This window comes from Rhinoderma darwinii, chromosome 2 (genome assembly GCF_050947455.1).
Source record: "Rhinoderma darwinii isolate aRhiDar2 chromosome 2, aRhiDar2.hap1, whole genome shotgun sequence".
Classification (NCBI taxonomy): Eukaryota; Metazoa; Chordata; class Amphibia; order Anura; family Rhinodermatidae; genus Rhinoderma; species Rhinoderma darwinii.
In genome coordinates, this window is record NC_134688.1 from 174,473,174 (window position 1) to 174,489,521 (window position 16,348).

Genomic DNA, 16,348 nt, shown 5'->3' on the forward strand with positions numbered 1-16,348 from the left:
TTTCTAAACTGTAAATCTATCATCATACAATTTTAGGCCCATTTACATACAATAGATTATTTTTACATCCAATTATAAATATCATTCAGTATTGAAATTGTTCATAATTAAAACCGGAAATAATCTCTTGCACATGCATGGAAGTTTAGTGTTCCACCTGTTAGGCTGGGTCTAGACACATTCTCTTCTTACATAAAACAGCGCCATTATTAACTGTTGCAATATTTGTATCGCTTGTATTTTTACATTATAATATTTTGTTACACTAGAGTTGTATGAAAATCGAATAGTTGCATGTACACGTGACTCTATGGACTGTAAGAGTTGACATTTGTTATCATATTTGTTACTCTACATAATGTCTGTTTGTAGCCCCAGTCCTATGTATACACAGAAATCTTGACTAAGGGAACTATTCTCGGCCACTGTAAGCATAGTAATGTAATCTATCTTCCAAATCTAATTTTGCCCTCTTTATCTCAGCACACAGCCGCAGGTGACGAGGGAGGTGGACAGTCTCTTTCTTCCCCTGGTAGCTGCCTGGAAGACTTCCGAGCAACTCCATTCATTGAATGCAATGGTGGTCGTGGAACTTGCCATTATTTTGCTAACAAATACAGCTTCTGGCTTACAACTATTGACAAGTCCTTCCAGAGCTCTCCTTCTGCAGATACACTGAAAGCTGGCCAGATTCGAACTCATATTAGCCGGTGCCAAGTTTGCATGAAAAATCTGTAAAATGTATTTTATGTATATTATCTTTTTATAAGAAAACATTTAACAAATGTATTGGTGCTTCATTTTAACTTATTACCTCACTAGTTGATTTCACATTTGTTAAGAAAATTTTGTTATTGTCATTTTTGGTCACCCATTCATTTGGGACCAATGTCATTACAGAGAATTCCACTCAGAATGGCATTTATACATATGTTAATACTTTAACTACAAGGTATTTGAATTGTTTTTTTATAGACAAAATAAAATAATCAAGTGACACGTGAATGAACCGACTGATGAACTTACAATTTTTCTTCTTGTATTTTCTGTCATTCTAATTGGCAAGGAACAGTGCAAATCATATTGTTAAATAGAAACAATCAGGAAAACTAGGAAGATTTCACCGTTTGAGGCCACTCCCTTTAATAATTTAATGTAGGGATTTACATATATCGAATTCCCAAACCGCTGGATAAATGGACTGGCATTGTGCCAGCCTCTGCCAGTTCACTTATTCTCCTGATGGTGCCTGTAGAGCATTGGTAGAGGATTTCATTTCACTACAGCTTTGCAGAGTTATCGTATTGTTGATGGTAAACGGTGCAATTCTGATTAAAATATAACTAAGAATTGCAATTCCATTATATAACATCTAATGTGGTTCTGCTGAACCAAACAGATCACCATAGTGTCTTATAGAAAACTCAATGCTTGGTTTAGTAGAACCAAGGATGGTCCAAGTAAATGGCCATAATACAAAACCTAAAATATGTCCGCAAAACATCTGCATGACACAGCCTTAAAGGGGTTATCCAACCTTTGAAAAGTATTTATCTATTCATTTTAATATACATAATCAGTAAACTTACTAATATCATTTTTACTTCCAAGATGCCCAGGAACACCACTGTGAATTCAGGTCATATGGTCGCCAGTCTGCTGAAAACTTCTTGTAGCTATTAAGTTTCATATTTTGATCACATGCTCCCCCTCCCCTCTCTGAATTCACAAAATACATGTCACAGATGATCTGACAAGTTCTCGCTACATAGCAACACCCCTTGAACGAATCGTCACAGATCATGAGACGATTCCTCTAAGCAGTGCTATGCCGCTTGAACGAATCGTCACAGATCATATGACGATTCGTGTTCAGTAATAAACTCCCCCAGAACTAAAGTGACATGGGGAGTAGACAGAATCAGGCTACAGTGGTAGGGATCTGAGAGAGGCGAGGGGGCGGTAACTTGAAATGACCTGGAGAGGGAGGGTGGGTTTTCAAAGGAGGATCGTGGAACCGGGGGAATCGTGGAAGATGTAGTTTGGCAGCTTCCATTCTAGCCAAGCGGGACCACCCATTTTTCTACAGTAGTGCATGTAAACAACGGCACCACTACAAACAGAACAAATGCATAAAATTGAAAGAAAAAAAAAAATGAAGATGCAGGAGGCATTAGTGAGTACCATTACATAACATACTGATTTAAGTTTTTTCTTATGAAGTCGGATAACCCCTTTAATATGTAATCTTGCACCCAATGCATGTGTTATATAAGGACAAGGCTAGAAGCATTCATGTTCCCAAGCTAAATAAAAGACCACACCACACCAGTTGTAGAATTTTACTACTTCTTCGCTTATATTGCCACTGTACTTACTTATTCTTTGCAATTCTGTATCGACTAACACTAATTACACATACCTATATATATTTTATATATATATATATATATATATATATATATATATATAAAATCATAATTATTTCTGAAGTAAATTTGTATCATTTATACATTATCATTCCCTGAAGCTCTTAAAATGACAAAAGAATTAAGCAAATACAATTTCTATAGTGTTTACTAAAAAAGCAGTGTAAATAAGATCAAAGTAACATTACCTTCACTTTTGGGCCTTAATATGTAGTTAATGCACAATCTCCCTATACAATATTCAGCGTTAGCAGATAAGCTTAGGTGCTGTTATAATGGCTAGCATAACATGCTGAATGATGTCCACTAGAGGGCATCAATAAGGAAGCAACACAAAATTGTATTCCAACAACTTCTTGTGAAAAGGTTTAACATTAGTTTGTACGTACAGTATATATAATTTAACATTTAACTCCTAGCAAACCAAATACATTACTATGATTATTCTGCTATTTGTGAAACAATGTTTAAACGTATTGAAATAGCAGCATCAGGCATTGTATCTCTGACTAGACCAAAGTGCTGTGCATAAAAAGGTTTTGTCAAGAAAAAAGTGCAGTGTCATATGTGAATAGGAATACCATTGTTTAGGGCACATTCCTTTATCCAAACTAATTTTGTACAATTTAACAGTGTTCAATGACAGCAATTGAAGCTTTCTATGTATTAGTACAAAAGTATGTGCATTACTAGTAAATATTTCCTTGAAAAATCTCCCACTGCTCAGCACATCAGCAGTGGCCTCATGTTCATGTGTGTATATATATATATATACTTTGACAAAGGCCACATGGAATAGAAAAAAAAGGATCCTTCCCTTTTTATTACAATTGGAGTGCTGCCTCGTAATTGGATATATATATATATATATATATATATATATACATATACACACACACACTTCTTGTCCATTTGACCCTTCACCAAGAGCTTGATATTAATAGAAGATTGTAGATCCAAAGCATACAGATCACAGCGATAACAGCTAACAATGTCTTGCTAACATGATACAATTGAAAGGGTTGTCAGCTTTGGAGAACCCATTTTAACATCCCTTATAGGGGCTAATAAAGATCTCCCTTTTATCAACAACCATGAGCAATGTCCAGTGTGTTTCGCTGCCTAGATGGGTGCAAGAATCTATATAGCTGGACATCCTTTGTTTCAATGGTAGCAATGATTTGGCACTGCAGGGAAACCAAGTTACCCATGAACAGCTGATCATGGAGGCTCTCAGCAGTGGGTCTCCCCATGATCTGCTGGTCTCAGTTGGACCCCTTTAGCTACAGGACACTATCACATGTGATACTGGTAATTCTGTAACTGCTTGTCGACTTGTGGGTGACAACTTGTGTGATTTCCCAAACGATCATTACAAATCAGAGAAACCTTTGCTGGTCACCAGTCTCACTTTAGGCCTCTTGTATTAATGGACAATATGGTTCAGTAACACAAAATAATACAGAATGCTTAAAGAGGCTCTGTCACCAGATTTTCAAACCCCTATCTCGTATTGCAGCAGATCGGTGCTGCAATGTAGATTACAGTAACGTTGTTTTTTTTTTTCAAAAACGAGCATTTTTGGCCAAGTTATGAGCATTTTTATATTTATGCAAATGAGCCTTTCTTAAGTACAACTGAGCGTGTTTAAAGTTAAAGGAAATGTGACGCTAGAAAAATTTTTTTTTTTTTTAGTTAAACAATTAGTGTATAGGTGATTAAACATTGTTCTAATTTTTTTAATTTTTTTCACGAGTCAGGAAATATTATAAATTAGATTCTAATTTATAATATTTCCCAGTGCTGGTCACTAGATGGAGCAATTCCCAAAATTGCAGCATTGCATGTGGTAAAGCAACCACATTGCTTTATGCTGCAAATTTTGAGAAAACTCACTCGCTCTAGTGAGCTCTCAGAATCCCCCCCTCCTTTATCCTGGCTAGTGCCGGGAGAAACGAGGGGATTGAACGGTCAAACCTCGTACACTGTGTGTCGCCATTTTTTGAGGTAACAAACAGTGTAGTAGGTTTACATACACTAGTAAACACACAGTAAAACACTTACATACACAGAAATAACTTACCTGCTCCAGTCGCCGCCGCTCCCTCCGGTCCGTCCGCTCAGTCTGCTACCGCCGCTCCAAGTGCACAAGTCCGGAAGCCGCGACCGGAAGTAGTAATCTTACTGTCCGGCCGCGACTTCCGGTCTACAGGAAAATGGCGCCGGACGGCGCACAGTTCAACTTGGACTGTGGGGGAGCAGCGCATGCGCCGTTCCCACACAGACGGCGTACAGCATAGTGGATGGAACGGGCCCCGTTCGCATTCACTATGGGACTGTAGCTGCCGTATTCCATGTCTGTATGTGTCGTTAATCGACACATACAGAAATGGAAAAAAAAATGGCAGCCCCCATAGGGGAGAAAAAGTTCAAAAATAAAAAAAAGTAAAACACAAACACACAAATCTAAAAGTTTTTAATAAAACACTAAAATCAAACTGATGTAAAAAAAAATTTTTTCGTGACACTGTTCCTTTAAGTCCAAGGGGGCATGTATTGTGTATGTACATCTGGGCGTTTTTACTTGTTTTACTAGCTGGGCGTTGTGAATGGAAGTGTATGATGATGACGAATCAGCATCATCCACTTCTCTTCGTTAACACCCAGCTTCTGGCAGTGCACAGACAGTAAACAGTCCCAGTTGGACATAAGAAAGGCTCATTTGCATACATATAAAAATGCTCATAACTTGGCCAAAAATGCTCGTTTTTTTAAAAAAAAAAACGTTACTGTAATCTACATTGCAGCGCCGATCTGCTGCAATACGAGATAGGGGTTTGAAAATCTGGTGACAGAGCCTCTTTAAGAACTACGTGCCAATAGTTCAGCTTCTAGTGTTGTAATCACTATTGTTACCTGTCTTTCTTTGTGTTTAGATTTTGCAGATTCCCAAGTCGATTCTGTTGTAATTATCTTGAATAAAAGTATATTTTATAATTATCTATGTGTCTATTGTATATCAAGAAAAAGGAGAACATTGCACTTGTTTTTATTATACAATGGATATTGCTGCATGCAGAACTTTCCTAGAATTTGTATCCAAACTGAATGTTTGACATCCTAGATCCACAATAAAGTGAAGTTCTGATTTGGAGTCTCTTTGAATATCACATCGGAATTTCATCAGGAGAAATTCCCTAATACAAAGTATTGTCGGAATTGTTGCCACAATACTTGTCAACACATCACAACAGCCTATGTGAGGTATCCAGAATGCGAAAATGCATGTAAAACAATAAGACCTAAGAAACAAATATTGCCGTTGTTGTTCCATTCAGTTTTTCCATCCCAAACGGCAGAAGTGGCCCTGAGTAAAAGGGTTCACTATGATCACATCAGTATATATATGAAAATTAAAAATGTAGCTCCTCCTGCAGTTTGACTTGGTTGCTGATGAAGACTTTATTGAAGGATATTTGTGTATTTGGAACAAACAGCCTAAAAGCATTTGTCTTTGTCAGCATAAGCACATATCAAATTCACTGAAATAAACCAAGAAGTAAAATGAATAAGTCTTTATTAAATATCTCGCTAAAGTCAGGGGTACAATCACCACCGTGAAAAAAAACCAAAGTGTTCAAATTAAATTTAAATAAATTATAATAGAAATAAGGCGTCTCCTGAGGAGATAGGGACCAGCGCTCACAGTTCCATGGCTGTGGGCGTCAGGAGGTGAGTGAGCCTGATGGCCCGCGGCCATGGGCAAGACAGGGTGCCTCTTGATTTAAGGAAGTAACCCACTTCTTGGTAACCACAGTCGGAGGAGTACAATGCCTCAACATTAAAACTTGCCAGCATAGTGCCTTCCTCCAGCGTAATCCCATCAATGCACTTAAGTACATCCATTGTATCACGGATGTAAGATGATAAACTAGTAACAAATGGTCGCAGTACTACATCTAAATAGGTACTCACGTTCTGGGTCAGGTTGTTGATGCATGACACAATGGGCCTACCACGAAGGGGAGAAAACCCCTTATTGATTTTATGTAGGCTATAAAAACATGCCAAAGTGGGGAATTGTGGAAGGAGAAAGCCAAATTCACTTTGACTAATAAGTGCCTTACTCTTTGCATCTTGTAAGATGTCTAAAAGCTCCATCCTGAAAGTAGAAGTAGGATTGTCCTTGAGGATTGTATAACATTCATGATTTAATAGTATACTCGCACACATCTTTTTATAGTCCTCCCTATTCATAATGACAATATTCCCACCTTTATCGTAGTACATTCTGTTTCTGTTCTAGAGTAGTTAGTGCCTCACGCTCTGCAGGAGATAAATTATTACGCATACCACTAGGGTCCTGATCTATCCTTCTCATTTCTTCAGATACAAGATCAACAAATAGATCGATATTCGTAAAATCTCCAACAGGCGGAAATTTCTTCTAGATTTTAAACCTGTAAAGGGACCCTGTCCATGCACTTTTAGATTCCTCCCACAATTCCTCCAAGGCATCTAGACCTTCCAAGTCCATCTCCTCTAGACCCATTTCCTGACTCCTCCTTTTGTTCTGATGTTTAAAGAATTTCATCCACTTTAATTTTCTTGCGAAAAGATGAAGATCCTTCACCCAGGTGGAAGACTCAAACCTAACAGTAGGAACAAATAAAAGACCTTTTTCCAATAATGTGCTTTCTGCTGCTCCCAGGGTATAGTCAGATAAATTTATAATCTGCAGCTTATCTCTCCCTCTCTCCTTCACAAATATTAGTTACCTCTCAACATGTAACGGAAGATCGGGGGATTGTTGGATAAAAAAGCAGAGCAACCACGGTTCGCAGAAGCCCTACCATGGCCTCTGTTTCTGCTTGCTAGCCCCCCCCCCCCCCCCCGTATCTTTCTCTTCACTCCCCGGACCAAGCAAAAGGGCCTGCCCTCTCCGAATCAGTAGTTTCACTTTCCGATGTGGATGGTCAGACTCACAAATTCCTATATTTTGCTGTTGCTGAGTGACAAAGTCGTAAGCCTTTCTCTCCCTAAATTCCTGTAGATCTCTCTGGAACTGGAAGTGCTTACGTTCTTTAATATGTTTTGTGAACCTTTCTAGAGATTGGTCCAAAATCAGTGATAAATAGGTATACGTTTAAATTTATTGAAATACACTTGTTCTACCTGTATAAACGTTTAAAATAATTCTTTAATGATAATTTATTAAAATATAGTAGGGCACAAAGTGCCAAAAGATCCAAATACAGGCGTTGGCAGCCAGATCAAGAATGCACAGTAAGAGGAGTGTGAAATGGACAATCAACATGCACTGATTGAACAGTGCCTGACAAGTCTGATGTAGTTTTCAACACCTCTTAAGATGTGTTGGCAAATATTGGTAGGATCTGATTGCCACAGATTACAGGCACACTTCCCTACGCGTTTCTGCACCACATTAGGGGAGCGTCCTCAGGGGTATGAATTGCCTGATATCACTCGTATTAGTTCACGAGATGCCGGTCAGCTGATATTCAGCTGTTCAAGTAGTATAACGGCGCATACGAGACACTGATGTCGGTCTAGCGCGCGCCGGAGAAACAAGGAAGCTTTAAAGCCCTGGCCCCACCTCCCAGGCATTGCGTAGCAAAGTGCCGATCCAATGGGAGAGTGAGACGTCGACCAGCGACGCCCACCCACAGGTCGGCTCCCTAGTAACCACGCAGCCAATGGAACAGATGCAACAAGCATCTATGGTAACAAGGGGGAGCTACAGGCGGCCGAGCATACAATGCCGATAGCAAAAATGAAAACAAGCGCCATGTGAATGACAGGGCGATCGGGGAGACACATAAACAACCAAACCACAGTGCAAAAATGTAGCGAAGATGGCCATCGAACATGAAGAGCAATGATTTAGTAAAGGAAACTGACAACTAAGACACTAGACCATGCACGAAAGTTAAACAGTGGAGACTAAGTGTCAGTAATTGGCAGGAGTAGTAGAAATAGATAACTAATGTCAGTGATTACCAGGAGTAGGAAGAGTAAGACAAACGGACTAGAAACAGCTGACCTTCTTATAAGAAAGGAAGATATGAGATAGAATCATTGAGGCCCAGTGGTTTGATGGTTTGCATCCTGAAAATCCACTGGGCCTCCTTTTGTAGAATACGTTTGTCCCAATCTCCTCCCCTAATAGGTGGCTTGATAGATTCCATCCCTTGGAATTTAATGACGGAAGAATCTCCCAGATGGTGGTCCCACACATGTCTAGATACAGGAGTATCGGTTTGATTCTTAATATCGCACATGTGGTCTCGGATTCGCCGTCTAAACTCCCTTATGGTTTTACCAACGTACTGCATTCCACAATGGCAAGTGATGAGGTACACTACCCCCTTTGTGAGGCAATTGATGAAAGACCTGTTATGAAAAACCGCTCCTGTAACAGTGCTCTTAAAGGTTTTACTTTTCAGCACAGAGGAACAGGCCTTACACCTCCCACATTGGTACGAGCCAGTAACATTGGTAGAGAGCCAAGTCTTGGCACCAGTTGCATCCAAGTGGCTATGCACCAATCGATCCTTCAAATTGCGGCCTCTTCGAAAGGTGATCTGAGGTCGGTCCCCCACTAAGCCACCCACATCGGGGTCAGCTTTAAGGATATCCCAGTAGGAGGTAAGTATTTGTCTAACCTCCCAGTGTGCAGCATCATAAGTGCCTATTATTCTCATGACATTGTCCTCCTGTGTGGGTGTCTTTGGATTTAACAGAGACTCCCTATCCGCTGTGATGGCATGTTGGTAAGCCGATTTCAAAACACCACTGGGGTATCCTTTATGTTCAAATCTCCTCCTCAGGTTATTGGCCGACATTTTAAAATCTGCCAAGGTAGTGCAGTTGCGTCTAGCTCGAATGTACTGACCCTTAGGTATACCCATTTTCAAGGGTGTGGGATGACAGCTATCCCATCTAAGAAGGCTATTAGTGGCCGTACTCTTCCTGTACATTTGTGTCTGGATGTGACCCTGGTCGGTCTTATTTATTAGAATATCAAGAAATGTAATCTGTTTGTCCCTGATTTCAGAGGTGAAATAAAGACCCAGGTCATTGACGTTCAAGATTGAGACGAAATCGCCAAACTCTGCTGTTGTACCAGACCAGAGTATGAAAATATCGTCAATAAATCTTAACCATAATAAAATGGACGGGATATACTTCTCCATCTTATCGCAGAATACAAACTCCCTCTCCCACCAGCCCAGATAGAGATTGGCATAGGTGGGAGCACAGGGGCTACCCATAGCCACTCCTCTTAGCTGGTGAAAGAACCTGTGCTCAAAGACAAAAAAGTTATGCTCCAATACGAAGCGTAAAAGGCTGAGTATAAATTGGTTGTGTGCGCTGAATTGGGCCCCTCTCTCATTGAGAAAATACTCAACAGCCCCACATCCCAAGGAATGGGGAATGGAGCTGTAGAGGGCCTCCACATCCAGGCTCGCCAAGAGGACATTGGATTCAACCTTAATCCCTTCAAGCTTCCTGAGTACCTCCATAGTGTCACGTACGTATGACGGAAGCGCTGTAACAAAGGGCCTCAGAATCCTGTCCACATAGATACTCGCATTCTGTGTTACACTATCTATCCCAGAAACTATCGGTCTTCCCTTGAGTGGACTAAGACCCTTGTGGATCTTAGGGAGGCTATAGAAGGTAGCTACCTGTGGACATTTGCCCACAATGAATGCTAAATCATTGCTCTTCATGTTCGATGGCCATCTTCGCTACATTTTTGCACTGTGGTTTGGTTGTTTATGTGTCTCCCCGATCGCCCTGTCATTCACATGGCGCTTGTTTTCATTTTTGCTATCGGCATTGTATGCTCGGCCGCCTGTAGCTCCCCCTTGTTACCATAGATGCTTGTTGCATCTGTTCCATTGGCTGCGTGGTTACTAGGGAGCCGACCTGTGGGTGGGCGTCGCTGGTCGACGTCTCACTCTCCCATTGGATCGGCACTTTGCTACGCAATGCCTGGGAGGTGGGGCCAGGGCTTTAAAGCTTCCTTGTTTCTCCGGCGCGCGCTAGACCGACATCAGTGTCTCGTATGCGCCGTTATACTACTTGAACAGCTGAATATCAGCTGACCGGCATCTCGTGAACTAATACGAGTGATATCAGGCAATTCATACCCCTGAGGACGCTCCCCTAATGTGGTGCAGAAACGCGTAGGGAAGTGTGCCTGTAATCTGTGGCAATCAGATCCTACCAATATTTGCCAGCACATCTTAAGAGGTGTTGAAAACTACATCAGACTTGTCAGGCACTGTTCAATCAGTGCATGTTGATTGTCCATTTCACACTCCTCTTACTGTGCATTCTTGATCTGGCTGCCAACGCCTGTATTTGGATCTTTTGGCACTTTGTGCCCTACTATATTTTAATAAATTACCTTTCTAGAGATTGCTGTAAAGATTTGTCCTTTTTCTCAAACTCTGGAGTATTTACCAAAGTCGTTACTATCGCAACTTCTTTTTTTAGCTCAATGCTAGTATGCTAAAACTGTATCTTTTCCTCTTCTACGAGGACCTGCATCAATCTACATGAGCTCCCAGTAATCTCCTGTTCCCACCTCTCCAAGGCTAGGAATTGGGACCCCCATTGGGTCAGAATAGTGGGGGTATTTAGGTGTAGGTTACAGCGTGAGGAGGTTTTCAATTCCTAGCCTTGGCATGCTCAGAGAATGCTCTGATGCTTCTATGCTATTGGGAATGACCTGCTGTTACACCAAACTGAGCACACTATACCCTGTGCAACCAGTACAAATATGAGTGTATTCATTCTATAGGGTTCACAATTGAATCAGATGATTAATTACTTGTTTCTATTATAATTTCAATTTAATTTGAACACTTTGGGCTTTTTTTCACGGTGGTGATTGTACCCCTAAGTTTAGCAAGATATTAATAAAGACTTATACATTTTACTTCTTGGTTTATTTCAGTGAATTAGTTGTTTAACCACATTGTGGAAGCACAAATATAATTATTTATACTCAGTGAATTCATAAGCACATATTATTAACATACAAGGCTACAGTATTCATTTTTCTGAGAAGAAAGGAATTCTTGGTTAATGAGTACAATCTTCATGAGGCAGGAAAAGGAAAGAGGGGTATTCACGGTAAATGTGTAATGTTTTTGTAATTGCCAGAACAGGCTGGATTCAGTTAGGAACATCTCATGCCTAACACAATACTTGTGCACAGTGACCACTTTTACAATTCTGCCATATACACTACCGTTCAAAAGTTTAGGGTCACTTAGAAATTTCCTTATTTTTTAAAGAAAAGCACACTTTTTTTCAATGAAGATAACATTAAATTAATCAGAAATACACTCTATACATTGTTAATGTGGTAAATGACTATTCTAGCTGCAAACGTCTGGTTTTTAATGCAATATCTACATAGGTGTATAGAGGCCCATTTCCAGCAACCATCACTCCAGTGTTCGAATGCTACATTGTGTTTGCTAACTGTGTTAGAAGGCTAATGGATGATTAGAAAACACTTGAAAACCCTTGTGCAATATTGTTAGCACCGCTGTAAGCAGTTTTGCTGTTTAGAGGAGCTATAAAACTGACCTTCCTTTGAGCTAGTTGAGAATCTGGGGCATTACATTTGTAGGTTCGATTAACCTCTCCAAATGGCTAGAAAAAGATAGCTTTCATGTGAAACTCAACAGTCTATTCTTGTTCTTAGAAATGAAGGCTATTCCATGCGAGAAATTGCAAAGAAACTGAAGATTTCCTACAACAGTGTGTACTACTCCCTTCTGAGGACAGCACAAACAGGCTCTAACCAGAGTAGAAAGAGAAGTGGGTGGCCCCGCTGCACAACTGAGCAACAAGACAAGTACATTAGAGTCTCTAGTTTGAGAAGTAGATGCCTCACAGGTCCTCAACTAGCAGCTTCATTAAATAGTACCCGCAAAACGCCAGTGTCAACGTCTACAGTGAAGAGGCGACTCCGGGAAGCTGGCCTTCAGGGCAGAGTGGCAAAGAAAAAGCCATATCTCAGACTGGCTAATAAAAGGAAAAGATTAATATGGGCAAAAGCACACAGACATTGGACAGAGGAAGATTGGAAAAAAGTGTTATGGACAGACGAATCGAAGTTTGAGGTGTTTGGATCAAACAGAAGAACATTTGTGAGACGCAGAACAACTGAAAAGATGCTGGAAGAGTGCCTGACGCCATCTGTCAAGCGTGGTGGAGGTAATGTGATGGTCTGGGGTTGCTTTGGTGTTGGTAAAGTGGGAGATTTGTACAAGGTAAAAGGGATTTTGAATAAGGAAGGCTATCACTCCATTTTGCAACGCCATGCCATACCCTGTGGACAGCGCCTGATTGGGGCCAATTTCATCCTACAACAGGACAATGACCCAAAACACACCTCCAAATTATGCAAGAACTATTTAGGGAAGACACAGGCAGCTGGTATTCTATCTGTAATGGAGTGGCCAGCGCAGTCACCAGATCTTAACCCCATAGAGCTGTTGTGGGAGCAGCTTGACCGTATGGTACGCAAGAAGTGCCCATCAAGCCAATCCAACTTGTGGGAGGGGCTTCTGGAAGCATGGGGTGACATTTATCCCGATTACCTCAGCAAATTAACAGCTAGAATGCCAAAGGTCTGCAATGGTGTAATTGCTGCAAATGGAGCATTCTTTGACGAAAGCAAAGTTTGAAGGAGAAAATTATTATTTCAAATAAAAATCATTATTTCTAACCTTGTCAATGTCTTGACTATATTTTCTAGTCATTTTGCAACTCATTTGATAAATATAAGTGTGAGTTTTCATGGAAAACACAACATTGTCTGGGTGACCCCAAACTTTTGAACGGTAGTGTATAGTGACTAAAAACTACCACCGTAATGTCACCAAATAATACCACCATACAGTGAGAAAATAATAGTCATACAGTGACCTCAAAACTGCCATACAGTAAGCATATAAAACGGACCTACAGTGACTAAATAATACCAGAGACCCAATAATCTACAGAGACCAAATAATTATACCACTAAACTCTATATACAGTTAGGTCCAGAATTATTTGGACAGTGACACAAGTTTTGGCATTTTAGCTGTTTACCAAAACATATTGAATATACAGTTATATAATCAATATGGGTTTAAAGTGCAGACTCTCAGCTCTAATTTGAGGGTATTCACATCCTAATTCGAGGAAGGGATTAGGAATTACAGCTCTTTAATATGTAAATATAATGGTGGTTTCTCTTGGCTCAAATACCCACAAAATCTCTCTCAGACCGGAGCAGGCAAAACGAAATTGGGTATGATCCAACAAATACCCTAAATAACATATAAAAAGTACAGTGAAGTCTACCGCTCAGACGGCACTGGTAACAGTCCAATATCATTCAGTATGGGCTCTCTCCCAGAAAAATGCAGTGGACAGTCCGCAATCCAATGAGGGTGTGGATGGTAATTCTTATCCTTGTAGTTCCACCAAGCTCCTTATCGTCTCTCTCCACATTCAAAGAACTCCTGGTAGGAAAAGGATCTTATGTCTCTAATAGATGGAAAAAGGAAGACACATAGTGCAACACCCTCTGAAAAAAGATTGCTCCACGCCAAGTTTAATCCATACTCACAGAAGTAACAAGAAATAAAAGCATCAAGGTAAGTAAAAATCTTTAAAATTTCTAGGCGGCACGCCAAACACTCTCACCCGACCCGACTCTCGCCCGAGAGTGTTTGGCGTGCCGCCTAGAAATTTTAAAGATTTTTACTTACCTTGATGCTTTTATTGCTTGTTACTTCTGTGAGTATGGATTAAACTTGGCGTGGAGCAATCTTTTTTCAGTGGGTGTTGCACTATGTGTCTTCCTTTTTCCATCTATTAGAGACATAAGATCCTTTTCCTACCAGGAGTTCTTTAATATGTAGCTGCCTCTTTTTCAAGAGACCAAAGGTAAATTGACAATTATCTCAAAAACTATTTAATGGGCTGCATGGGCTATTCCCTCATTAATCCATCATCAATTAAGCAGATAAAAGGACTGTAGATGATTTCAGGTGTGGCATTTGCATTTGGAAGCGGTTGCTGCAAACCCACAACATGAGGTCAAAGGAGCTCTCAATGCAAGTGAGACAGACCATCTTTAGGCTCAAAAAAATGAAGAAATCCATCAGAGAAAGAGCAGAAATGTTAGGAGTGGCCAAATCAACAGTTTGGTTTCTTAAAAAATCTTGTGTACTCCAAAAGGCCTGGACATCCACGGAAGACAACAGTGGTGGATGATCGCAGAATCCTTTCCATGGTGAAGAAAAACCCCTTCACAACTTATAACCATGTGAAGAACACTCTCCTGGAAGTAGGTGTATCAGTATCTAAGTCTACCATAACGAGAAGACTTCATGAGAGCAAATACAGAGGGTTCACCACAAGGTGCAAACCATTAACCAGCCTCAAAAATAGAAAGGCCAGATTAGACTTTGCCAAACAACATCTAAAGAAGGCAGCCCAGTTCTGGAACAACATTCTTTGGACAGATGAAACGAAGATCAACCTGTACCAGAATGATGGGAGGAAGAAAGTATGGAGAAGACTTGGAATGACTCATGATCCAAAGCACACCACATCCTCTGTAAAACATGGTGGAGGCAGTGTGATGGCATGGGCATGCATGGCTAACAAAGGCACTGGGTCTCTAGTGTTTATTGATGATGTGACTGAAGACAGAAGCAGCCGATGAATTCTGAAGTGTTCAGGAATATACTTTCTGCTCAGATTCAACCAAATGCAGCAATGTTGATTGGACGTCGCTCCACAGTACATATGGACAATGACCCAAAACATACTGCGAAAGCAACCCAGGAGTTTTTTAAGGCAAAGAAGTGGAATATTCTGCAATGGCCAAGTCAATCACCAGATCTCAACCCGATCGAGCTGCATTTCACTTGCTTAAGACAAAACTTAAGGCAGGATGACCCACAAACAAGCAACAACTGAAGACTGCTGCAGTAAACGCCTGGCAAAGCATCACAAAGGAGGAAACCCAGCGTTTGGTGATGTCCATGGGTTCCAGACTTCAGGCTGTCATTGCCTGCAAAGGATTCTCTACAAAGTATTAATGGTGTAAACAAAAGCTCTCCATCAGCCTGCGCAGTGGCGTAACTATAGGGGTCGCAGTGGTCACAATTGCGACCGGGCCCTGAAGCCAGGGGGCCAACAGCCTCCCGCACATCAATGAAAAGTTACTATAGTAACTGGGGCCTATGTAATAAACTACACGGGCCCCCGTTACTATAGTAACTGACAGCACTTACCTTGGATAGATCATCAGCTGTCCAGTAGTGGACAACTCCTTTAACCCCTTCCCGACATCCGCCGTATATATACGGCGCTGCCGGGAAGGTGTTCCCGTAAAGCGCAGTACAGTTACGGCGCAGGGATGGTGCGGGCTCAGGAGCAGAGCCGGCACCATCACCGCGGGGTGACAGCTGTATTATACAGCTGGCACCCTCCTGTAACTGCCAGAACCGGAGCTATTCTCCGATCCGGCAGATTAACCCCTCAGATGCTGCGCTCAATAGACGCAATCGCAGGGTTGCTGTGGCAATCGGACGCCAGAAAACGGCATCCGAGTCTGCCTTGTACGGGAGCCGATGAGGACCCGCCTGCGGCGAGTCCTCATAGGCTTGCTGTCAGTGAATAACTGACAGCGCTAATACACTGCACTACGTATGTAGTGCAGTGTATTAGAGTAGCGATCGGGGCATCAGGCCCTCATGTCCCCTAGTGGGACAAGTCAAAAAAGTTAAAAAAAGTTAATAAAAATGTGGTAAAACAATAAAAACACACACATTTCAAATAAAAATAAAGCTAAACTGACTTTT

At 41.0% G+C, this 16,348-nt stretch overlaps 1 protein-coding gene across 1 annotated transcript in view; it reads left to right on the forward strand.

The window, feature by feature from the left end:
• Window positions 1-997, forward strand: part of COL4A2 (collagen type IV alpha 2 chain) — a 252,511-nt gene extending 251,514 nt beyond the window's left edge. Inside the window, exon 49 of the mRNA XM_075852496.1 lies at window positions 484-997. Coding sequence (XP_075708611.1) covers window positions 484-738 — 255 coding nt within the window. The 3' untranslated portion in view covers window positions 739-997. The remainder of the gene's footprint in view (window positions 1-483) is intronic.
• The last annotated feature ends 15,351 nt before the right edge of the window (window positions 998-16,348 follow it).